Genomic DNA, 26,175 nt, shown 5'->3' on the forward strand with positions numbered 1-26,175 from the left:
CACCGTTCCCATGGCCAAAAATCGCTCTGTCCACTAGCCTACATCGCAAGTCAAATGATTGCGACCACATTAACTGTCATTACTTGCCATGTAGGCTATGGAACGTAGTGATCATTGGCCGTGCGACCTGTGTCGCGGCCAAAGTCGCCGTGTAGCTCCAGCCTAAAACTATACTATATATCAATATAAATGAGATGGATAGAAAAACAAGACCAAACACACGTAGGTAATAGAAGAACAATTTGCTTTTAAATTGGCACATGCCTAAAATTCTCCTATTTTCGGTGCAGATTGCGCACTGAAAATTTACTACAAATTACAATATAACTCATGTGAATGGGGTTTACCTTCTTTTGAAGGATGGAATAGCGATGTAGACTCTTCTATTCCATCCTGAGAGATCCCGCAAAAAACACTTATACCTCTCCTGACAACACTATATAGACGGAGATGTCAAGAAGCTTCCCAATGCTGGAGTCTCCAGGCAGAGCATCGCAATCAGGGCTTATTCAGACGAACGGGATATACGTCCGTGCAACGCGCGTGATTTTCACGCGTGTCGCACGGACCTATATTAGTCTATGGGGCCTTGCAGACAGTTGCGTGATTTTTACGCAGCGTGAGTCCGCTGCGAAAAACTCACGACATGTCCGTTCTTTGTGCGGATTTTGCGCATCACGCACCCATTGAAGTCAATGGGTGCGTGAAAATCAAGCGCACCACACGGAAGCACTTCCGTGGGACGAGCACGATTCGCGCAACAGCTGTCAAACTATGAATGTAAACAGAAAAGCACCACGTGCTTTTCAGTTTACAAACATCCAAACGGAGTGTCATAATGATGGCGGCTGCGCGAAAATCACGCAGCCCCGCATCATACGGGGCTGACACACGGAGCTGTTAAGTGACTTTTGCGCACGCAAAATGCAGCGTTTTTTGCGTGCGCAAAACGCACACGCTCGTGTGAATCCAGCCTCACTCTGACCTTGGACTTTGGTCCTGGGGAAGCTCCTGACATTACTGTCCATACATGGACATCAGAAACCGCGCCGGAGTCCCTGGGCAGAGGACTAGTAGAAGCTCTGCCTGGGGACTCCAGCCCTCGGAAAGCTACTAACGTCACTGTCCATTTATGGTTACTTCAGGAGTTTCCCCAGGGCCATTCCCCAGACGACATATCCCACTGTATGCCATACAGAGGGATGAGTTTTAGCTGAATTGAACAAAATCCAGGACATTAGCTGGTCATGTGCCTGACCCATGGCTTCGGTCACTGTAATTGACATCCGTACGAAAATCAGTTAACGTACAAACGTGAGCGCACCACTTTCCATTGCTCAACCCTCGGTAATGGAGGGGGGCCCAGACTGCTTGGCTGAATGGGGCCCAGAAATTCCTGATGGCGGCCCTGGTGTAGTCCTTTTCTTACATAAATGCTTAAATTGGCTTGTAATAACATTTTAACACACTTTTAAATCCATTCGAGAGGAAGAGGGGGAAAAAAAAAACCTTCACTTGGGGGCAATGCACATGCCATTACCCTGTAAGGTGACAAACAGTCTATAGTGGTCTGTATTGCCAACTCATCGGCACTCTATGTGCTGCCGTTTGGTGCCTCCGGGAAGCCGTGTATTCTGCACTAGAAGCAATGATTCTAGAAGGGAATATATCCATAAGCCATCATTTACACGAGCGTAATATACGCGCGTGCTTTTCACGCGTGTTGTACGCACCTATATTACTCTATGTGGCAGTGCAGGCAGTCCGTGGGTTTTGCGCAGCGTGAGTGCGCTGCGTAAAACTCATGACATGTTCTATATTTCAGAGTTTTTCGCGCATCACGCACCCATTGATGTCAATGAGTGCGTGAAAACCACGCAGGTCGCACGGAAGCACTTCCGTGCGAACTGCGTGGTTCACGCAACAGCTGTCAAACTCTGAATGTAAACAGAAAAGCACCACGTGCTTTTCTGTTTACAAACATCCAAACGGAGTGTCAAAATGATGACGGCTGCGAGAAAATATCGCAGCCGCGCATCATACACTAATGACACTCGCAGCTGTTAAGTGACTTTTGTTCACGCAAAACGCCGCGTTTTTGGCGTGCGCAAAACGCACACACGTGTAAATCAGGCCTAATGGTGTGAAATGCCACCTTTTGTTTTTTCTTACAAAGTATAAAAACCTCAGTGTGCTTCTGTATAAAATTGGATGTACCGTATGGACCAGAGTTTCCCAACCTTTTCAGGCTCGAGGCACCCCAGGAAAAAAAAAAAATTCTCAGGGCACCCCTACCAAAAATTGTTTACAAAACGACAAAAAATGGCTAAAACAAGCACTACACTCTTAGGCCTGATTTACACGAGCGTGTGCGTTTTGCGCACGCAAAAAACGTGGTGTTTTGCGTGCGCAAAAGGCACTTAACAGCTGCGTGTGTCATCAGTGTATGATGTGCAGCTGCGAGATTTTCGCGCAGCCTCCATCATTTTGACAATCCGTTTGGATGTTTGTAAACAGAAGAGCACGTGGTGCTTTACATTCAGAGAATGACAGCTGTTGCGCGAACCACGCAGTTCGCACAGAAGTGCTTCCGTGCGACCTGCGTGGTTTTCACGCAACCATTGACTTCAATGGGTGCGTGATGCGCAAAAAACGCAGAAATATATAACCTGTCATGAGTTTTACGCAGCGGACTCACGCTGCGCAAAACTCACGGACTGTCTGCACTGCCCCATAGCCTAATATAGGTGCGTACGACACGCGTGAAAAGCACGCGCGTCGCACGTGCGTATATTACGCTCATCCTAAATGATGCCTTAGGGTATGTGCACACGATGAGAGGCTTTTACGTCTGAAAAGACAGACTGTTTTCAGGAGAAAACAGCTGCCTCGTTTCAGACGTAAAAGCTCCTCCTCGCATTATGCGAGGCGTCTGTGACACTCGTAAATCTTGAGCTGCTCTTCATTGACTTCAATGAAGAACGGTTCAAATTACGTTGCAAAGAAGTGCCCTGCAGTTCTTTGCCGAGGCAGTTAATTTACGCGTTGTCGTTTGACAGGCTGGGTTCACACGACCTATTTTCAGACGTAAACGAGGCGTATTATGCCTCGTTTTACGTCTGAAAATAGGGCTACAATCTAATGCAAACATCTGCCCATTAATTTAAATGGGTTTGCCAACGTACTGTGCAGACGACCTGTCATTGACGCGTCGTCGTTTGACAGCTGTCAAACTACGACGCGTAAATTGACTGCCTCGGCAAAGAAGTGCAGGACACTTCTTTGCAAAGTAATTTGAGCCATTCTTCATTGAAGTCAATGAAGAGCAGCTCAAGATTACAGGCATCAGACACCTCGCATAATACGAGGAGCAGCATTTACGTCTGAAACGACGCAGCTGTTTTCTCCTGAAAATAGTCTGTCTTTTCAGACGTAAAAGCCTCTCATCGTGTGCACATACCCACAGCTGTCAAACGACGACGCGTAAATTACAGGTCGTCCGCACAGTACGTCGGCAAACCCATTCAAATGAATGGGCAGATGTTTGCCGACGTATTGTAGCCCTATTTTCAGGCGTAAATCGAGGCATAATACGCCTCGTTTACGCCTGAAAATAGGTCGTGTGAACCCAGCCTTAGAGTATGTTCACGCGCAGTGTTTTCAGACGTAATTCGGGTGAACATACCATACACTCACGAAGTGACTAAAAAGTCTAAAAATATGGAGCTGTTTTCAGGCGAAAACCGCTCCTGATTTTCAGACTTTTTTGTAGCAACTTAGCAACTTTGTAGCAACTTTTCGCTGCTTATTTTACGGCCGTTTTTGGAGCCGTTTTTCAATGGCGTCAATGAAAAACACCTCCAAAAACGTCCCAAGAAGTGTCCTGCACTTCTTTTGACGAGCCGTCATTTTACGTGCCGTATTTTTACAGCGACACGTAAAATAAAGGCTCGTGAGAACAGAACATCGTAATTCCCATTGAAAGCAATGGCCAGATGTTTGTAGGCGTATTAGGGGCGTTTTTCAGGCATAATTTGAGGTGTAAAACGCCCGAATTACGACTGAAAACACTGCGTGTGAACATATCCTGAGGGTATGTTCACACACCATTTTTTTTGTAAGGCAGAAACTAAAAATATGCCTCAAAATTCCTTTAGGTACTGACAGCGTTGTTTTGACTTTTTTTTTTTTTGCTGTATTTTTTTGCCCACGTTTTTTTAAGCCGGCGAAGCCTGCATACAAAAAAATCACCAAACGAGCGACGCAGGTTTTTTCTGCCACCTATTAGTTTCAATGGGAGGTCAGAGGCGGAAACCACTCGAAGATCATCAGCCCCCACTCACAGTAAAATCACCATCAGCCCCCCACTCACAGTAAAATCACCATCGGCCCCCCACTCACAGTAAAATGACCATCAGCCCCCCACTCACAGTAAAATGACCATCAGCCCCCCACTCACAGTAATGACCATCAGCCCCCCACTCACAGTAAAATGACCATCAGCCCCCCACTCACAGTAAAATGACCATCAGCCCCCCACTCACAGTAAAATGACCCCTCAGTAAAGAGACAATAAGCCCCCTCCAGTAAAGTGACCATCAACCCCCCAGCAAAGTGACCATCAGCCTCAGTCCCCCCCCCAGTAAAATGACCATCAGCCCCCTCCAGTAAAGCCGCCATCAGCCTCAGTCCCCCCCCCCCCCCCCCAGTAAAATGACCATCACAGAGAGAAAGTGTGCTTACTCCTGGGGAAGGAATAAATAAGGAGGTATAAGAACAACAACTCCGAGCATGTCCAGGCTATTATTATGTGATATCAACGGACATTACAGGGAGGAGATATAAGAGGAGAGAACTACAACTCCCAGGTTGTTATGTGATATCAGAGAAAGTTTACAGGAGGAGGAGGTAGAAGAGAAGAGGACTACAACTTCCAGCAGGTCCAGGCTGTTATGTGATATCAGAGGATATTACAGGGAGGAAGTAAGGAGAGAACTACAACTCCCTGCATGTCCAAGCTGTTATTATGGGATATCAGAGGACATTACAGGAGGAGGTAAAAGGAGAGAACTACAACTCCCAGCATGTCAAGGATGTTATTATGGGATATCAGAGAACATTACAGGGAGGAGATATAAAAGAGGAGAGGACTACAACTTCCGGCATTCCCCTGGCTCCATTTCTCACACAATTGCAACAAACGAAAGAAAAAAAAGACTTACCCTGCCCAGCGTTAATGGCTCCTGTCCCTCCGTCAGGCTTCTAGTGGGAAGCGGTGGGCGGTACTCGTAACAGACGTAGTCTCGCGAGATTACGCTGTAAGCTGTCATTCACAGCGAGATCTCGCTGTGCTGTAAATCACAGAGACGCTACAGAAGTGGTCAGGATTCTGAATACACATCACGTCCTGGCTGGAGGTAATGTATATTCATTATCAGGACACTGCAGTAATGTTACAGTGTGTTTATGTGGCTGCACATAGCGATATAGCTATATCGCTAGCTGCAGAGTAAATGAATGGAGAGAAGTATATGACGCTGATTGGTCACTGATTGGTCAGCGTTATACACTCCTCTGTACAACGCCCACTTGGTCAAAAAGTAAAACACGCCCAGTTGTCCATTGAGAAACTCATTAACATAAAGCTAATATAGGTCATAACTCCGTCAAAAATGATAGTTTTTCTAAATAAAAAAGACTGCTGTAATCTACATTACAGCGTCGATCACATCATGTACAATATAGGCCACTTATGTGGTCACAGAGTCTCTTTAACGCTCTGCACCTGCTGTCCTTGGCTCTGAAGTAGCAGCATGCACTAATTGGTCATCTTCAGCACCTGTTCCTTTCCTATTTAAGGGCTCGTCCACACTCTGCGAAATTGCTGTGTTTTTTCCATCCGGAATTGCGGACAGAAAAAAATGCTGCAGAATATCATAGCAGCATAGTGGATGAGATTTAACAAATCTCATCCACACGCTGCGTAAAAATTCTGTGCAGAAATTGAGCTGCGGTGTGTAATTTACGGACCGCAGCATGTCATTTTCTGCTACGAAAAGTGGACAGAATTGCTGCGTCTTACAAAGGAGATGTCACCATCTCCTGGCATTGTGAAAAAGGCAGCAAAATACGCCCCATTTCTGCCGTAAAAACCACAGGAAATGGTGCATTTTTGCTGCAACGGAAAGTCTGCTATTTTCAACGGTATTACTGCAAACATTTTCTGCAGCAATTCTATTGTGTGTGGACAAGCCCTAACACTCTCACTCTGACTTTGCCAGAGCAATATGGTTGCTCCCCCTTAAACCCTTGTTCCGTGTCTGCTCTTTTTGATCAATTGTATTTTATCATCGATTATTCTTATTTGTCTCCTACCTACCGACCCTGGAACGTGACGCCTACTATTCTTCAGTACCACTGCCTTCAACTACCTCTACGTATCTGCACTTGAGACTGTACACCTAAATAGTAAGTGCGCCATTTGTCACTTCTATTCCGTTGGTTATTTGTCGGCTGTTGTATCGGGAGACTATTTCGGTTGTTCAGCGATCAGGGGATTCCTCGCCCTGAAGACCAAGCCCATATACAAGGGCTGCAGGGTGAAAAGCCAAGAGTCCCCCAGAATCTGCTCCCCAGTCGAGCCACCAGAATTCCAGTATAACACTGTGGGTTCACTATACCTCCTGCTGTCCGAAAATATTATTACTACGCTATATTGGACAAAGACCGTCACATCCACCTTTGTACAAATGCCTGAAACTTACAGCAGAAATGTGATATGAAGTGGTTGGACATATGAAATGGAAGAACTGAGGACAGGGGAATCTTTGGGCAGTTGCTTCTCCTATTATTGTAAGATCCACTATAAGGACAAGAGTATTAGCACACCTCTTAACCCCTTAATGACACGAACAAATGACATTTTTTTATTTTCGTTTTATTCATTCCCACCTTCCAAAAGCCATAACTTTATTTTTTCGTCAACATAGCCGTATGAGGGATTGCTTTTTTTGTGGGGCAAGTTGTAGTGTTTCAGAGCACCATTTAATGTACCATATAATTCACTTGGAAACTGGAAAAAAAAAATTGTGCCGTAAAATTAGCAAAAAACAGGGATTGCGCAATTTTTGGGGGTATCATTTTTACGGAGTTTATTGTGTGGTAAAACTCACATGTTCACTTTATTCTAGGGGTTGATATGATTACGGTGATATCAAATTTATGTTTTTAATGTTTTACCACTTTTAGAATTAAAAAAAACTATTTGTTAAAAAATACAAATAAAATGAATAACGTTTTTATTAGTACCGTTTGGGGTACATGTAACTTTTTGATCACTATTTATTCAATTCTTTGGGGGAGATAAGGTGACCAAAAATAAAGCAACTTTTTTTTTCACCGAGAAGGTTGAGTAACGTTATATTGTAATAGTTTGGACTTTTACAGATGCAGCAATGCCAGTTATGTTAACTTTTTTATTTAAAAAATAATAACTGGGGGGTGTGGGAAAAGGGGGGCTTTTTGAACGTTTAATATTCTTTTTTTTTTATTGGTACACTACCGAAAACTTTATTTAATTATTTTGTACATTGTTCATTAGTCCCCTTTGAGGATTTCAACCAGCCATTGTCAAATTGCTGGTTAAATACACTGCGATACTAATGTATTGCAGTGCTTTGTAATTTTAACAGGCTCCTCTCAAGCCCGGCCGGAGGCAGAGCTTAACAGAAGAAAGAAGTTAGGCTGGGGGACATCATTAGCCCCAGGCTGCCATGACAACCATCGGCACCACGTCTTTCTAACTATTTAGATGCCGCAGTCGCGATTGATCACAGTAAGGTGTTAACCCCTTCCTGACATTTGACGTAACCATACGTCTAAATCGGGTAGGGGAAGTATGGAACGGGCTCACGGCGTGAACCCGTTCCATACGATGCCGGTGCCGGCTGACATTTTAGAGCTCAAGTGCGAACCCGCTCGTTTAACTTGTTAAATGCCGTGGTCAATAGCGACCTCAGCATTTAAATTGTTAGAAAGAGGGGGGCGACCCCATCTAACAGCTCATCGCACCCCCCGCCTATGCAATCGCGGGCCGGCGATGGTTGCTATGGCTGCCTGGGGGCCTAATGAAGGCCCCCAGATCCGCCATCTTTGTGCACCTATTAAGGGCTTAATAGATGCCTGTCAGAATCACGATATACTGCAATACATTAGTATTGCAGTATATCGTGCAAGTGATCTAACGATCGCTGGTTGAAGTAAAATAAAGTTGTTGTTTTTTGTAAAAAAATGAAACCATTAATAGTTCAAAACACCCCACTTTTCCCATTTTGCCCCCTAGAGCATAGTAAAAAAAATAAACATAATTGGTACCGCCACGTCCATAAAAGTCTGAACTTTTACAATATATCATTATTTAACCCGCTTGGTGAACGCCGTAAAAAAAAAAAAATTGTAAACGCCAGAATCTCTATTTTTTGGTCCTTATCTCCCACAAAAAATGAAATAAAAAGTGATCAAAACGTCGCATGTACCCCAAAATGGTATCATTAAAAACTACAGCTTATCCCGCAAAAAATAAGCCCTCATACCACTTAATCGACGGAAAAATAAAGAAGTTATGGCTCTCGGAATTTGGCGACACAAAATAAATTTTATTTTTTACACTTAGATTTTTACTTGTAAAAGTAGTAAAATATAGAAAAAACCGATATATATTTGGTATCGCCGTAATCGTATTGACCCACAGAATAAAGCCAACATGTTTTAATTGCACAGTGAATTCCGTAAAAACGACGCGCAAAAAACAATGGAGGAATTGCTGTTTTTTTTTCATTTCCCACAAATTATTTTTTTCCTGGGGGGGGGGGGGGATGTTGTCTTTCAGGGATTGGCATAGGCCTCTTGATTCCAGTGAAGGGAGAACTTAATGCTTGAGTTTACCAAGACATTTTGGAAAATGTTATGCCTCTAACATTGTGGGAAGAGTTTGGGGAAGGCTCTTTTCTGTTCCAGGGTTACTGTGCGCCACTGGACAAAGCAAAGTATATAAATTCATGGTTGGGTGAGTTTGCTTTGGAGGAACTTGACTGGCCTGCAAAGAGCCCTGACCTCAAACCCATCGAACACCTTTGGGATGAACTAGAAGTGTCAGTTCACACGTTGTGTAAATACTGCAGTTTTTCTGCAACGGAATTTGTTGCGGAAAATCCACAGCAATTACAGTAGCAGCAAAGTGGATGAGCTAAAACAAATCTCATCCACACACTGATTAAATACTGAGCAGATAAAGCGCTCAGAAATTGACCTCCGGTGTGGAATTTTATTCCGCAACATGTATTTTGTAAATTGTATTTGTGTGAACGCTGTTTTTTTGTTGGGGGTTTTCCCCATTGAATCAATGGGGAGGTAAAACCCACAACAAATAGCAGTGGTTGCATTTTTTGCAGCGGATTCGTAGCGGTTCCGTCGCAAAAACCGCAACTCCAATGTAAAAAAAGAATAATAATACTTACCCAGAAGTCATTGTTCCTCCCTCTAGCGCGGCCTCCTGGGATGATGTTTCATCCCATGTCACTGCAGCCAAGCACAGGCTGTAGCGGCGATCACATGGGATGAAACATCATCCCCGAAGGCCGTCCTGGAAAGAGGAGAACAACTCCATATTAATGCCAATGAATTTAGAAAGGAATGCCATAAATTCTCCTATAGGTGAAATGCGTAGGTGGCCCAATACTTTTGTCCAGTGGAAAAGGTGTCCGTGATCATAAAAATTTCAATAACATATTAAACTGCTTGTCCCTAAATAAAATCTCACTGGACCAGTGAACACAGACAATATTTTTCACTCTGCCGTCCTTCTGACTTCTATCTGATACTTGTATGTTATAAAGTTTGGATAAAACCTCTTGAGTTATTATAATATACGCTCTGTAATCAGATTCAGTGGCGGGATATGTATATTCTATGAAATAGTTAATAAACTTTGTTGTCACTTGTATGGGGAATTCTAACACACACAGTGCTGAGTATACAAAGGAGGGAACTTCTATGCATCGTGAGAAGTTCAGAGGTTAGTCGGATGTTCAAGCAGCCTAGTGTTCAGGACCATGAGCTCCCCAAAGAGAGAGTTTCTCTTTAAAATACTAGTAGTAGGTGACCTCGGAGTTGGCAAAACTTCTATCATACAGAGATACGTACACAACATCTACTCTCACTGCTACAGAGCTACTATTGGTGTGGATTTTGCTCTTAAGATCTTGAACTGGGAAAAAGACACCGTAGTGAGACTTCAACTTTGGGACATCGCCGGTAAGTTTACTGAATTCTGTATATAATAATCTAGACGGTCACACTGGAATTTTAGAAATACCATTAAGTAAAACAATAATTATACTCCATAGTGGATACCACAGAGTTTTCCTTCTAACATAACGCCAATTTTTCATTATTACTGCATTTATTCAAGAAATAAGGTTCCCAACATGTGAAAAAGTAAATGCCCCTTAATATCCGTTCCTGGTATGGGAATGCAAACCATCACCTCCATCATGTATTGGATTTATATCAAACATAACTAGACGAGTGCTGGTTCACTTTAGACTTGTGTTCAGCATTTTGGTTTGAGGCCAGAGGTTACGTTAAAGTCTTATGAAAAATTCTATATATAAAGCATTTTGGATTGTAGCATTTTTAGTTCAGTGGCATGAAACACTATGCTTTGGGTATGGTGTTTTGTTTTTTTTCTGTCATTTTTGTAATAGGCTTTAAAAACACCAGAAAAAAACGCTTTTAAAGACAAAAACCCTGTGTGAAGGAGGCATAACACTTCATGGCTTGAATCTATCATACACATTTTATTTTATCTAGTGCAAAAAAAACATCACATATAACACATGAAGGCATCAATACAATATACACAATACACATCCCCTATGAGCAGCGGAGAATATTGTATTACACAACCATGATTCAATGTTGTACATTTCCCACAGGTGTAGAATACAAACGTTCATTACATTTTCACATTCCAAATCATTATCCCACATGTTCCAGAATGTTTTTCTCTTGAGATTTGTACAATCTAAGTCCCTTCTCCTTAGGTTCTCAAGTGTTCATTTTACAGAAGGGTTAGTTTACAAGTTTTTAAGAAGTTTTTCTTGGCTACCAGCGTCTCACTGTTAGGCCGGATTTACACGAGCGTGTGCGTTTTGCGCACGCAAAAAATGCGGCGTTTTGCATGCGCAAAAGGCACTTAACAGCTCCATGGGTCAGCCCCGTATGATGCGCGGCTGCGTGATTTTCGCACAGCCGCCATCATTATGACACTCCGTTTGGATGTTTGTAAACCGAAAAGCACGTGGTGCTTTTCTGTTTACATTCATAGTTTGACAGCTGTTGCGCGAATCACGCTCGTCCCACGGAAGTGCTTCCGTGTGGCATGCGTGATTTTCACGCACCCATTGACTTCAATGGGTGCGTGATGCGCGAGCAACGCACAAATATAGGACATGTCGTGAGTTTTACGCAGCGGACTCACGTTGCGCAAAAATCACGGACAGTCTGCCCGGCCCTATAGACTAACATAGGTCCGTACGACACACGTGAAAATCACGCGCGTTGCACGGACGGATATCACGTTTCTGTAAATAAGCCATTATAGTAGGGATCCTTTGTTCTCCCATTACGCTGTATTGCTTATGGAACAGTTATAGCCAATAATCTAGCTTAATCTGAGCTCTGACTATTGGTAGCTATATTTTATCTTGTTCCAGAAAAATTCAGTCTTATCGCAACTCTAAAGACAGTGCATGACATAGGCCTTCATGCATGCAGAGTTATATGTCTTAAGTCAGGTACTGCCTCCTTGATTCCTAGGCTTATGGGGTTTTATAAGATCCTAGGTCTTTTTGCTTCTTCATAGGAACATATTAAATAATTAGTGAATCAGCGCCACGTCAGCTGGGTACGGAATGGAAATGCCAAAGTTTGCAATGGGTTTAGGATCCTAAGGAAGCTGACCATTTTCAGTAAAGGTATGCGCAAACTCAAAAACTTCTGAAAATATGAAGCTGTTTTCAAGCGAAAACAGCTCCTGATTTTTAGACGTTTTTTAAGCCACTCGCGATTCTCGCTGCGTTTTCCATGGCCATTTTTGGAGCAGTTTTCAATAGTCTATGAAAAACGCGTGAAGAAGTGACCGTTTTTCCCATTAACCCCTTAATGACCGGGCCATTTTGCACGTTAATGACCAAGGATTATTTTTTGTTTTTTCACGGTCGCATTCCAAGAGTCGTAACTCTTTTTTTATTCCGTCGACATAGCCGTATGAGGGCTTGTTTTTTGCGGGACGAGTTGTATTTTGTAATTGTACCATTTTTAGATGCTTATAACATATTGATTAACTTTTATTAACTTTATTTTAGGAGAGAATGGAAAATAAGCAGCTATTCCAGCATTAATTTTCACGTTATAAATGTACGCCGTTTACTATGCAGCGTAAATAACATGTTAACTTTATTCTATGGGTCGGCACGATTACGGGGATACCAAATATGTAAAGGTGTTATATGTTTTTTCTACGTTTGCACAATAAAAACCCTTTTAGAAAAAAATTACTTGTTTTTGCATCGCCGCGTTCCAAGAGCCGTCATTTTTTTATTTTTCCGTCGATGTGGCCGTACGTGGGCTTGATTTTTGCGGGACAATGTGTAGTTTTCATTAGTACTATTTTGGGGTTCGTAGGACTTATAGATTAACTTTTATTTTATTTTTTATGGGGGGAATGGGAGAAAAGAGAGAATTTTGACGTTGTTTTTTGCGTTTTCTTTGGACGCCGTTCATCCGGCGGTTTAATTAATATGTTCATTTTATTGGTCAAGATGTTACGATCGCGGGGATACCATATATGTGTGTGTGTGATTTGTTTTGACCGTTTTACTAAATAAAACCACTTTTTGTGCCAAAAAAGTAGTTTTATTTGACTTTGACTGTAATTTTTTTTTTTTTTTCCACAAACTTTATTTAACTGTTTTACTTTTTTTTTTTTTGTCCCACCAGGGGACTTCACTATGCGATGTGCCGATCGCAAATATAATGCTTTGGTATACTTAGTACACCAAAGCATTATTGCCTGTCAGTGTAAAACTGACAGGCAACCTGTTAGGTCATGCCTCCGGCATCGCCTAACAGGCAGATGCTGAAGACAGACCTGGGGGTCTTTGTTAGACCCCCGGCTGTCATGGAAACCCGACGGCGACCCGCGATTTGTTTGCGGGGGCGCCGATCGGGTGACAGAGGGAGCTCCCCCCTCTGTCAAACACATTAAATGCCGCTGTCACTATTGACAGCGGCATTTAATGGGTTCAACTGCCGGAATCGGCGCGCGCTTCGATTCCGGCAGTTGCAGCAGGAGCCAGGCTGTGTATAACAGCCGTGCTCCTGCCGCTGATCGCGTGGGTAAACTGTCAGTACCCGCGCGATCACAGGACGGATATATCCGTCCTCCTGCGCGAACTAGCAGCTGCTGAGGACGGATATATCCGTCCTTCGGCGTTAAGGGGTTAAAATCGATGGGCAGATGTTTGGAGACGTTCTGCTTCCGATTTTTCAGCCGTTTTTCGGGACGTAAACGGCTGAAAACACTTCGTGTGAACATACCCTAAGGGCTTATTTGGACGAACGTGTAATACGTCCGTGCAACGCGCGTGATTTTCACGCGTCTCGCACGGACCTATGTTAGTCTATGGGCCCGTGCAGACTGTCAGTGATTTTCACACAGCGTGTGTCCGCTGCGTAAAACTCACGACATGTCCGTTATTTGTGCGTTGTTCATGCATCACGCACCCATTGAAGTCAATGGGTGCATGAAAATCACGCGCAGCACACGGAAGCACTTCCGTGTGACGCGCATGATTCACGCAACAGCAGTAAAAACTATGAATGAAAACAGAAAAGCACCACGTGCTTTTCTGTTTACAAACATGCAAACAGAGTGTCATAATAATGGCGGCTGCGCGAAAATCACGCAGCCACGCATCATACGCAGCTGACACACGGAGCTGTTAAGTACCTTTTGCGTCGCGTTTTTTGCGCACGCAAAAGGCACACGCTCGTGTAAATCCGGCCTTAGTGGGTTCTTCTGATAATAGAGAGCAGTAGCTCTCTCTGTTTTCCTAATTCCTTCCTTATTTTCTGCATCACCTGTGTATGATTCAGTTGGTATATACTTTTTTGTTCTTATGCAAACCATATTCCTAAATATAGAAATTCATTATTTGCCACTGATAATCCCATTTTTTTAATTATCCATATACCGGTAATTATTTGTTTACTGGATTCAGAGTAAATTTGCTGCTCCGGATCCTTTTCTAGCCAAACTGACACCTCATCAGCCGAAGCTCAGCTTATTATAGAAGAAAACCTTCTCGCCGAAAAAATATTCCGCAAAATCCTCAGCGGAATTATTCCTACCGTCGGTAGGAAGATTCCTCCTCTCATTCACTTCAATGGAAAGTTCGGGCAGAATCCACCCTAAGTTCGGGCAGGGTGCTTCTTTTTCCCGCTAGCTGAAAAAAATCAGCTAGTGGGAAACAGAAGTGTCCGACTACCATTAAAATGAACGGGAGGCAGAATTTTTCACTGATCTGTCATATATGACGGCCAATGCCAATGACGGCCAATGCTAAAAAGCCAAGGTCTGAACATGTAGGACCCCTAGATAATGGTAATGGGGAGTTGGTCACAGGGGATCAAGAGAAGGCAGAGTTACTAAATGGGTTCTTTAGCTCTGTATATACAACTGAAGAAAGAGCAGCTGATGTAGCCGGTGCCAGTGCTGTTAATATATCAGTTGATATACTGAATTGGATGAATGTAGATATGGTCCAAGCTAAATTAAATAAAATAAATGTGCACAAGGCCCCGGGACCAGATGGGTTACACCCTAGAATTCTTAAAGAGCTTAGTTCAGTTATTTCTGTCCCTCTTTTCATAATATTCAGAGAATCTCTAGTGACTGGTATAGTGCCAAGGGACTGGCACAGCGCAAATGTGGTGCCTATTTTCAAAAAGGGCTCTAGGTCTTCCCCGGGTAATTATAGACCAGTAAGCTTAACATCCATCGTGGGGAAAATGTTTGAGGGGCTATTGAGGGACTATATACAGGATTATGTGACAAAAAATAGTATTATAAGTGACAGCCAGCACGGTTTTACTAAGGACAGAAGTTGTCAAACTAACCTGATTTGTTTTTATGAAGAGGTGAGCAGAAGTCTAGACAGAGGGGCCGTTGTGGATTTAGTGTTTTTGGACTTTGCAAAGGCATTTGACACTGTCCCCCATAGACGCCTAATGGGTAAATTAAGGACTATAGGTTTAGAAAATATAGTTTGTAATTGGATTGAGAATTGGCTCAAGGACCGTATCCAGAGAGTTGTGGTCAATGATTCCTACTCTGAATGGTCCCCGGTAATAAGTGGTGTACCCCAGGGTTCAGTGCTGGGACCACTATTATTCAACTTATTTATTAATGATATAGAGGATGGGATTAATAGCACTATTTCTATTTTTGCAGATGACACCAAGCTATGTAATATAGTTCAGTCTATGGAAGATGTTCATGTATTGCAAGCGGATTTAAGCAAACTAAGTGTTTGGGCGTCCACTTGGCAGATGAAGTTTAATGTAGATAAATGTAAAGTTATGCATCTGGGTACCAACAACCAGCATGCATCATATGTCCTAGGGGGAGCTACACTGGCGGATTCACTTGTTGAGAAGGATCTGGGTGTACTTGTAAATCATAAACTAAATAACAGCATGCAGTGTCAATCAGCTGCTTCAAAGGCCAGCAGGATATTGTCTTGTATTAAAAGAGGCATGGACTCACGGGACAGGGATGTAATATTGCCACTTTACAAAGCATTAGTGAGGCCTCATCTAGAATATGCAGTTCAGTTCTGGCTCCAGTTCATAGAAAGCATGCCCTGGAGTTGGAAAAAATACAAAGAAGAGCAACGAAGCTAATTAGGGGCATGGAGAGTTTAAGTTATGAGGAAAGATTAAAAGAATTAAACCTATTTAGCCTTGAAAAAAGATTACTAAGGGGGGACATGATTAACTTATATAAATATATTAATGGCACATACAAAAAATATGGTGAAATCCTGTTCCATGTAAAACCCCCTCAAAAAACAAGGGGGCACTCCCTCCGTCTGGAGAAAAAAAGGTTCAACCTGCAGAGGCGACAAGCCTTCTTTACTGTGAGAACGGTGAATTTATGGAATAGCCTACCGCAGGAGCTGGTCACAGCAGGGACAGTAGATGGCTTTAAAAAAGGGTTAGATAATTTCCTAGAACAAAAAAGTATTAGCTCCTATGTGTAGAAATTTTTCCTTCCCTTTTCCCGTCCCTTGGTTGAACTTGATGGACATGTGTCTTTTTTCAGCCGTACTAACTATGTAACTATGTAACTATGTAACGGAAGTGTGCATGAGGCCTTAGGAAGCAATCCTGTCTAACTGCCAGGTCAATAGATCTAGATTATTTTAGCATCAATAAAAGTTCCAAAAATCTGTTCTATATATTATTCAGCCGTAGTTCATGATTGGACTGACTATATTGGACAAACCACACAGCCTGTTTGTTCTGAACATAGAATACCATTAGTTAAAGTGATATTCATGGGGATTTTGTAATATTTTTTATTTCTATAGACCCAATATTCATAGGTATAAATGATAGACATATAATTTTAGCAAAGGGAAATATAAATATTCATCAAGAAATGTATGTTTTTCTTAAGGTCAGGAGCGATTTGGACACATGACTCGTCTTTATTACCGAGAGGCAGCTGGTGCTTTTGTGGTGTCTGACTTAGGCCGGGCTGTTACACTACAATCAGTTCAGCGTTGGAAGGATGACCTGGACTCTAAGGTTATGCTAAAAAATGGAAAGCCAATTCCAATGATTCTGATTGGAAACAAGTGTGATCTGCTTCCCCGTGGAACAAAAATCCAAAATGTAGAGGACTTGGGCATTGAGCTGGAATTTACAGATTGTCATCTGACTTCTGCTAAGGTAACACATTGATGAAAATGATACAAGACGGCAAGTTTGACGTCACTAATTATAGTCCATATATTGACAAAGTAGTTATTTTTATGAGGTAACAGTGCTTATGTGGTACACAGTCAAATCACTACAATCCAGTGCCGTTGATAATTCTGTATTTGACCTGCAGGATAATGTGAACATCGATGAAGCAATGTCGTGTTTAATTAAAGAAATGATTGCAAACAAGGAGGACAGTGAACCTACAATGGATCCCAACATTATCAAGCCATCTCAACACCCCTTGAATTTCCGTTACACAAAAGGCTGCTCACAATGCTGTCGCCTCTGAGCTATGGGACTCTTTTAATGTTATAGGTACAGGGGAACCCTGTGAGTAATTACATAGATTGCTGTGTTTGTGTTTAGGATGTCTATGTAAGACCTAATGCACCTGACCATGGTGATTGTGCAGTCTGCAAAACCACGGATTCCTTGTCTGTATTTGTGGTCCATTTGTCCGCAAAAAATCTTCCATAGTGTATCTGTGTGTCATCAGTATTCACGGATCCGCAAAAAAATAGGGAGGCTGAAATTGATGTCACTATTTTGTCCCAACCCTTTGAGAAGGTCACATGATCCGCAAATACAGACAGTGCAATGACATGTCCTGAGTTTTTGAGGCCCGGAGTGAGCTTTTGCGGCCCGGTCATTTGCCATATAAATAAATAAGTCCGTGTGCTATCCACAAAATTGTGGATAGCACACGGACAAAAAACCAAGGTTGTGTGCATTAGGCTGAAAAGTTGTGTATGTGTGTTAAAATTATGAACTTAATACATCTTTTAGTTTGTACAGTAAACTTATTTATATGGTACAAGTATTTTTGTGATTCATTTTGCACTATTACAATGTGATTACACCCATGTATCCCACCAGTTTTTTCATGCATATATATTGTAAGGGTATGTTCACACGAGGGCGTCCGTAACGGCTGAAATTACGGGGATGTTTTGAGCCTGAAAACATCCCCGTAATTTCAGCCGTAACGGCATGTGCAGGTGCTTGAACGCCGAGTCAATTACGGATGTAATTGGCGCAGCTATTCATTGGAGTCAATGAATAACGGCTCCAATTACGCCCAAAGAAATGACAGGTCACTTCTTTGACGCGGGCGTCTATTTACGCGCCGTCATTTGACAGCGGCGCGTAAATTACACCGCGTGTGAACAGACAAACGTCTGCCCATTGCTTTCAATGGGAAGATGTTTGCCAGCGCTATTGAGGCGCTATTTTCGGACGTAAATCGGGGCAAAAACGCCCGAATTACGTCCGTAAATAGGCCGTGTGAACATACGCTAAAGGATCTGCCAGACACAGCTTCTGTGTCGACGCCCGTGGTTAATCAGTCTGCACTTGCTCCTAGGTCTGATAGAGTGACTCGATCTGCTACCACTCAGGCTGGTAGGCTCAGGAGTGGAAGAACCTATCACAGCCTGGCCAGACGGTTCTAGCTCCCGCCCTCGGCCTATTTATACCTTCATTTCCTGCTTGTCTTTGCCTGTGATTCTTTCCTGTTTCCTGGCTCTGCTGCTCCTGCTATTATTATTGACCTTGCTTCATTTTGACCCTGACTTTACTGACTACGCTCCTGCTCTGCGTTTGGTACCTCGTACACTCCTGTTTGGACTCGGCTCGTTCACTACTCCTTTTGCTCACGGTTTTGCCGTGGGCAACTGCCCCATTTCCCTTAGCTTCTGTGTACCCTTGTCTGTTTGTCTGTCGTACACATATTGAGCATAGGGACCGTCGCCCAGTTGTACGCCGTCGCCTAGGACTGGCCGTGCAAGTAGGCAGGGACTGAGTGGCGGGTAGATTAGGGCTCATCTGTCTGTCTCCCTACCCGTCATTACATATATGGTTGAAGTTACACCAGAAGCGGACTAAGGGTTGGGCCACACGTAGGTGCTGCTGTTCGACAGAGGTGTGCTTGCGCTGCAGACAAAAATCTCACTTGTTTTTTTTTTTAAATCGTAACCCTTTTTGAAAAGTCCACGCAGACGTAAAGAACAGCCCAGAACTTTTTGATGGTAAAACTGTGTGCTGGTGCAGTTTTTGGCCTTAAAGAGGCTCTGTCACCAGATTATAAGTGCCCTATCTCCTACATAATCTGATCGGCGCTGTAATGTAGATAACAACAGTATTTTTTATTTTGAAAATGATCATTTTTGATCAAGCTATGAACAATTTTAGATTTATGCTAATTAGTTTTTTAATGCCCAACTGGGCGTTGTAAAGAGGATTGTATGACGCTAACCAATCAGCGTCATAAACTTCTTGCCATTCATGTCCATTTGTATTCACAGCACAGCGTGATCTCGCGAGATCACGCTGTGCTGTCACATACACCCACATTAACTTTACCGAAGTATCTTGAGAGTGAATAGACATTGCCTCCAGGCAGGATGCGATGTCTTTTCAGAATCTCGACACTTCGGTAAAGTTTTTGTGGGACTTAATCACACCGCACAGTGTGATCTCGCGAGATCACGCTGTTCCGTGAGTAAGTCCCACACTAACTTTACTGAAGTGTCAGGAGTGTGAATAGACATCGCCTCCTGCCTGGAGGCAATGTCTATTCACTCTGAAGATACTTCGGTAAAGTTAATGTGGGTGTATGTGACAGCACAGCGTGATCTCGCGAGATCACGCTGTGCTGTGAATACAAATGGACATGAATGGAGAGAAGTGTATGACGCTGATTGGTCAGCGTCATACACTCCTCTTTACAATGCCCACTTGGTCAAAAGTTATAAAGCACCGTAGTTGGTCATTAAGAAACTAATTAGCATATATCTAAAATTGTTCATAACTTGCTCAAAAATGAGATAGGGCCCTAATAATCTGGTGACAGGGCCTCTTTAAGAGCATGTTCACACGTGGCGGAATTTTTCCGCTGCAAATGTTGGTGCAGATTTGGGGCAATTACGCAACGAATCTGCACCAACATTTGCATATTTGACAGGTAATTCAGACGTTGCAGATATCACAGCGGACTTGCCACAGATTTCAGTTTTTGGATTGCAAAGTCTGAAATCTGCAGTGAAATTCCGCTTCTTCTCCGCAACGTCATGAGCGTGCTGTGGGAGGAAAATTCTGCACTGCAGCCTGATTTACTCACAGTTATTTTCTGCAACGTCTGAACTAAGTTTCCTAAAAATGTATAGAAACAAATGTAAAAAACGGCTGCTGCAGAATTCCACTGCGGACTGTCCACAGCGGAATTCAACAGCAATTCCACCACGTGTGAATGTGCCCTAAGGCTGGATTCACACAAGCGTGTGCGTTTTGCGCGCACAAAAGGTACATAACAGCTCCGTGTGTCAGCTGCGTATGATGCGTGGCTGCGTGATTTTCGCACAGCCGGCATCATTATGAAACACTGTTTGTATGTTTGTAAACAGAAAAGCACGTGGTGTTTTTCGGTTTTCATTAATAGTTTTTACTGCTGTTGCGCGAATCACGCGCGCCACTTGGAAGTGCTTCCGTGTTCTGCACGTGATATTCACGCACCCATTGACTTCAATGGGTGCGTGATGCACGAGAAATGCACAAATATAGGACATGTCGTGAGTTTTACGCAGCGGACACACGCTGCGTGAAAATCACTGACTGTCTGAACGGCCCCATTGACTAACATAGGTCCGTGCGACGTGCGTGGTGAAAATCACACGCGTTGCACGGACGTATATCACGTTCATCTGAATAAGCCCTAAGGCTGTATTCACACGCAGCGTTTTGAAAAAAAATTTGTGCCGTTTCTTAATATCTTTTCTTGATGCGGTTTTTAGTGCGGCCAGATGTAAAATTAAAGTCTACAGGGAAATATAAAATACACCACATACAACTGCATTTTGATTTGTTGCATTTTTGTTGCTTTTTTCCGACGCGGTTTCCGCATCAAAAAAGTGTAAAAAAAACTCTGTGTGAACAGGGCCTTAGGGTATGTTCACACACTTAACAAAAAACGTCTGAAAAAACGGAGCTTTTTTAAGAGAAAACAGCCTCTGATTTTCAGGCGTTTTTGAAGCTGAAAATGAAGATTCTTTTTTTAATTTGGAGCTTCTTTTGAGGCGTTTTTCATAGTGTTCAATGGAAAATCAGCTCTAAAAAACGCCTCAAGAAGTGACATGCTACTTCTTTTTTACGGAGCGTCTTTTTACGCTCCGTTTTTAAAACAGCGCCGTAAAAAGACGCCACTAAGGCCGGATTCACACGAGCGTGTGCGTTTGCGCGCGCAAAAACGCGGCGTTTTGCGCGCGCAAAAGGCACTTGACAGCTCCGTGTGTCAGCCCCGTATGATGCGCGGCTGCGTGCTTTTCGCGCAGCCGCCATCATTATGACACTCCGTTTGGATGTTTGTAAACAGAAAAGCACGTGGCGCTTTTCTCTTTTCATTCATCCTTTTCACAGCTGTTGCGCGAATCACGCGCGTCACACGGAAGTGCTTCCATGTGGCATGCGTGATTTTCACGCACCCATTGACTTCAATGGGTGCGTGATGCTTGAAATACGCCCAAAGAACGGACATGTTGTGACTTTTTCGCAGCAGACTCACGCTGCGTAAAAATCACGCAACTGTCTGCACGGCCCCATAGACTAACATAGGTCCGTGCGACGCGCGTGAAAATCACACGCGTTGCACGGACGTATATCCCGTTCGTCTGAATAAGCCCTATGGGTAAGTTCACACAACTTAGCAAAATACGTCTCGAAATACGGAGCTGTTTTCAGGCGAAAACAGCTCATGATTTTCAGACGCTTTTGTAGCAACTCGCGTTTTTCGCTGCGTATTTTACGGCCGTTTTTGGAGCTGTTTTTCAACGGAGTAAATGAAAAACGCCTACAAAAACGTCCCAATAAGTGACATGCACTTTTTCGCGGGCGTCTTTTTACGCGCCGTATTTTGACAGCGACGCGTAAAATTACACCTTGCGGGAACAGAACACCATAAAACACATTGAAAACAATGGGCAGATGTTTGCAGGCGTAATGGAGCCGTTTTTTCAGGCGTAATTCGAGGTTTAAAACACCCGAATTACGTCTGAAAACAGTGTATGTGAACATACCCTTATGAACTAAGTGCTGTTTTTACCATTGGGCAGATACCCTTCAATGGGCAGATGTTTGGAGGCGTTCAGCTTCCCTTTTTTCAGGCGTTTTTTGAGGCGTAAACGCCCCAAAATACGCCTGAAAACACTGCATGTGAACATACCCTTACCAACTGTTATGTACTTTAGATCCTCAAGAAAAAAATGTGAAGCTAAACTGTGAATTCCACATGCGCCTGTTAATCCAGAGCTATATTTGTACTTAATTGTATGTTGACCTTTCAGTGCTCCAGAGCTCCCTTGCCTGGCCACTTCTTTTAGTCTCATTACATTCAACAATAAAAAAAATTATGCATTAAAATGACCTTTTATTTTTATTAAACTGTATAAAAAAACTGCAAAGAATACTGTATGTGTGAATGAAGCCTTTACTCCCAAACCCTCCTATTTTCTTTAAATGTAATATTATGTATCCTCACCTCTATATCGGTTCCAGGGGCGTAGCTAAAGGCCCATAGGCCTGATGCAAAAGTCCTTCTTGGACCACCCCCCAACTTCTTCTCCTGGCCGAGGGGCCGCAGCTTTTAGCTGCATCTCTGGGTCTCCTAAGGCCTTATTCACACGAACGTATAATACGTCCGTGCTACGCGAGTGGAAATCACGCGCGTCGAACGGACTAATGTTACTGAATGGGGCCATTCAGACTGTCAGTGAATTTCACGCAGCGTATGTGCACTGCGTGAAATGCACGACATGTCCTATATTTGGTCGTGCTTCGCGCAGCACGCACCCATTGAAGTCAACAAGTGCGTGCAAATCGCGCTCGGCACACGGAAGCACTTCCGGGTACCGCGCGTAATTCGCACAACAGTAGTAAAATGAATGAATGAAAAACATAAAACATAAAAGCGGAGTGTCATAATGATGCCGGCTGCGCGAAAATCACGCAGCCACGCATCATGTGCTGATGACACACGGACCTTTTGCGCGCGCAAAACGCAGCGTATTTTTCGCGCGCAAAACGGACACGTCCATTTGAATAAGGCCTAAGTGACCCATCGATACAGCACTAGCAGCCAAGGGGCGTCGCTAAGGTCTTCAAATGTCAAGGCCAATAACCCCAATACATATGCCCCCCCCAAAACAAAATGTATGTGTATATGTTTTTATATATATATAGGAGACAGCATATCTGTAGCACTATGACCCTATATCTATGGATATAGGGCCCAGCTGAAATTGCGGCTCCGGTGATGGACCCAGGGAAGTATAATAATTGCTTTGCTTTTTTTTATGTGGTACTAATTTTTTTGGTGTGTTTGTGTTTTTTTTACTGGTTCATTTGTTGGACTACTTCGGATTCGAGGACTACTTCGATGACAGCAGTTTTTTTTTATTCTCAATAAAATGGTTAACGAGGATCATTTGTAGCAATGGTTGGGCACTGGGGCGACCACAGGCTGATATTATTAGATTGGGAAAGGCCAGAAACCTTTGCCCTTCCCACCCTGGTAATGCTAGCCTTCTACTGCTATGTTGCATGTAGCTGGTTATGAGAAATGGGGCGTGGCCCACTGAAAAAAAAACAAAAAACATAACATTCTCACCTGTCCCCGATCCCGCACCGTCCTCCAGCGAAGTAGGACTGGTCAGAAACAAGGTTTTATCCAGCGTAATGGCGTAGTCGGTGTGATGAAGTCATCGCGCTTACTGCGTCTTTGTTAAAGCGCCGAATGGTGAGAGGGGGAACTGATAGTTCTCTATCTCGCCTGCGCTAGAGTAATCAATTGTAGCCGCTTCCTAAGGACGCGGATACAATTGGGTGCAAGGTTGCGCTTCACCCCGGTTCTCTGAACCGGCTGTAATTTTAACAACCGGTTTGGGAGAACAGGGGTGTATTGGGACCCATGTCAGCCTCGGGCCCTGGGCACTTGCCCACATTGCCCTTATTATAATCCGCCCCTGCGTAGCAAAGGGTCTAAATACTTATGTCCATGCGAAATTTGAGTTTTTCATTATTAATACATTTTCAAAAATTATGTTTTTACTTTGTTAGTATGGGGTATTGTGCAGAATGATGGGTAAAAACTTGATTTTTTTTATTTTAGTACAAGGCCTCAACATAACAAAATGTGAAAAAGTGAGGGGATCTGGAGACTTTCCGAATGCTAATCCATTAACATAATTTTACTTTTATAATCTAAATAGGTACAAATTTTCATGTTGTTTTTAGGTCTAACATTCTGCGCTAATTGGTTATTCTTCTTAATGTATCATTATATATCATTTTTCTGATACAGAGCTCCAACTTTTCCCTTCATAGACAGAAGGATAAAATATAAAATTCTCCACTAGGGGGAGCTATGCAATAAGTACAGAATCGTTATTACTGGTGTTAGCAGTATGTAGTAACCTCCTAAACTACTATCAGTAAAGCTGACAAACTCAACTAATCCGTTCTCAGTTAATAATATCTCAGCATAAAGTTCTCATCTTGAAGATTTTGCACTAGCGAGCTACTATGGAAATGCGATGTCTTGGGATTCCCTTTGTTAGAGTAGGTGAGGGGGGATAATATGTCTTCTGAGCATTTGTCTCTATACAGTGATATAAAGATCACTGTTATCAGTCATCTATATACTAGGAAATAAGAACACACAGATCATGTTTGCCTGTTACCCTCTACTTCCACTAAACAGTATACATGGGGGTAGATTTAGTAAAGGAGTTGTCTCATCTGCTGGCTCTGTTCTGGCTCATAGAGTGGGTTTTGGTGCTTGCACCTATGTGCAGAATAGACCTACGAGCTATGGGAATGTTGGCACTTTAGAACTAAAATGTACCGTTAAGGCTACATTTAGATTAATTTTTGTACATTTAATTGATTAAAGAGGCTCTGTCACCACATAAGTGGCCTACATTGTACATGATGTGATCGACGCTGTAATGTAGATTACAGCAGTGTTTTTTTATTTAGAAAAACGATCATTTTTGAAGGAGTTATGACCTATATTAGCTTTATGCTAATGAGTTTCTCAATGGACAACTGGGCGTGTTTTACTTTTTGACCAAGTGGGCGTTGTACAGAGGAGTGTATGACGGTGACCAATCAGCGTCATACACTTCTCTCCATTCATTTATACAGCACATAGCGATATAGCTATATCGCTATGTGCAGCCACATAAACACACTATAACATTACTGAAGTCCTGACAATGAATATACATTACCTCCAGCAAGGACGTGATGTGTATTCAGAATCCTGACCACTTCAGTAGCGTCTGTGGGATTTACAGCATAGCAAAAGTCAAAAAGTAAAACACGCCCAGTTGTCCATTGAGAAACTCATAAGCATAAAGCTAATATAGGTCATAACTCCGTCAAAAATGATTGTTTTTCTAAATAAAAAACACTGCTGTAATCTACATTACAGCGCCGATCACATCATGTACAATATAGGCCACTTATAATGTGGTGACAGAGCCTCTTTAAATTAACTGTATTTTAGAATACAATGACGTATCTGGAAGCTCCAGGGCCTGAATGCAACATCTGTTACAGGTCCCCACCTACCATATGGCATTTATAATACTGGTGTTGCATGCGGTAGAGGAGCCTTTTGCCCCTCCAGGCACCCCGACCTTGTGTTTTTCCTTTTTATGCACATCTGTTACTGGACCAGATATTGGTTCCATTTATGTTGGATGAAGCCTCCTCTTCACACTTCCCACTAAAAAATTGGGGTGGGTTAGAATGAGTTATTGCAGAAGGTAACATTTTGTCCTTGGAACCGAGTATCAAGAGTTTGGTCTAATGCACACTAGCGTAGCCATGTGCACGGCCGCGATTTTCGGGTTGGCCGGCCATGGAGTGTCAGCCGTGAGCCGCCCGCAAATTGCGGGCCGTGCACATGGCCGCGGCCATTATTTTCAATGAGCCCGGAGAACACGGCCGTAATAAGACATGCCCGTTCTTTCTGCGGTCCGGGCTCCTGGGCCATGCATGGACCAT

The 26,175-nt window shown here is 43.1% G+C and overlaps 1 protein-coding gene across 1 annotated transcript; it reads left to right on the forward strand.

Annotated features, from left to right (window-relative positions):
- The first annotated feature begins 10,109 nt into the window (after positions 1-10,109).
- On the forward strand, positions 10,110-17,404 carry LOC142659984 (ras-related protein Rab-38-like). Its single transcript, XM_075836631.1, has 3 exons — positions 10,110-10,311; positions 16,805-17,079; positions 17,243-17,404. The coding sequence occupies exons 1-3, from the start codon at positions 10,110-10,112 to the stop codon at positions 17,402-17,404; spliced, it is 639 nt and encodes a 212-aa protein (XP_075692746.1).
- Positions 17,405-26,175: the final 8,771 nt, after the last annotated feature.

This window comes from Rhinoderma darwinii, chromosome 8 (genome assembly GCF_050947455.1).
Source record: "Rhinoderma darwinii isolate aRhiDar2 chromosome 8, aRhiDar2.hap1, whole genome shotgun sequence".
Taxonomy (NCBI): domain Eukaryota; kingdom Metazoa; phylum Chordata; class Amphibia; order Anura; family Rhinodermatidae; genus Rhinoderma; species Rhinoderma darwinii.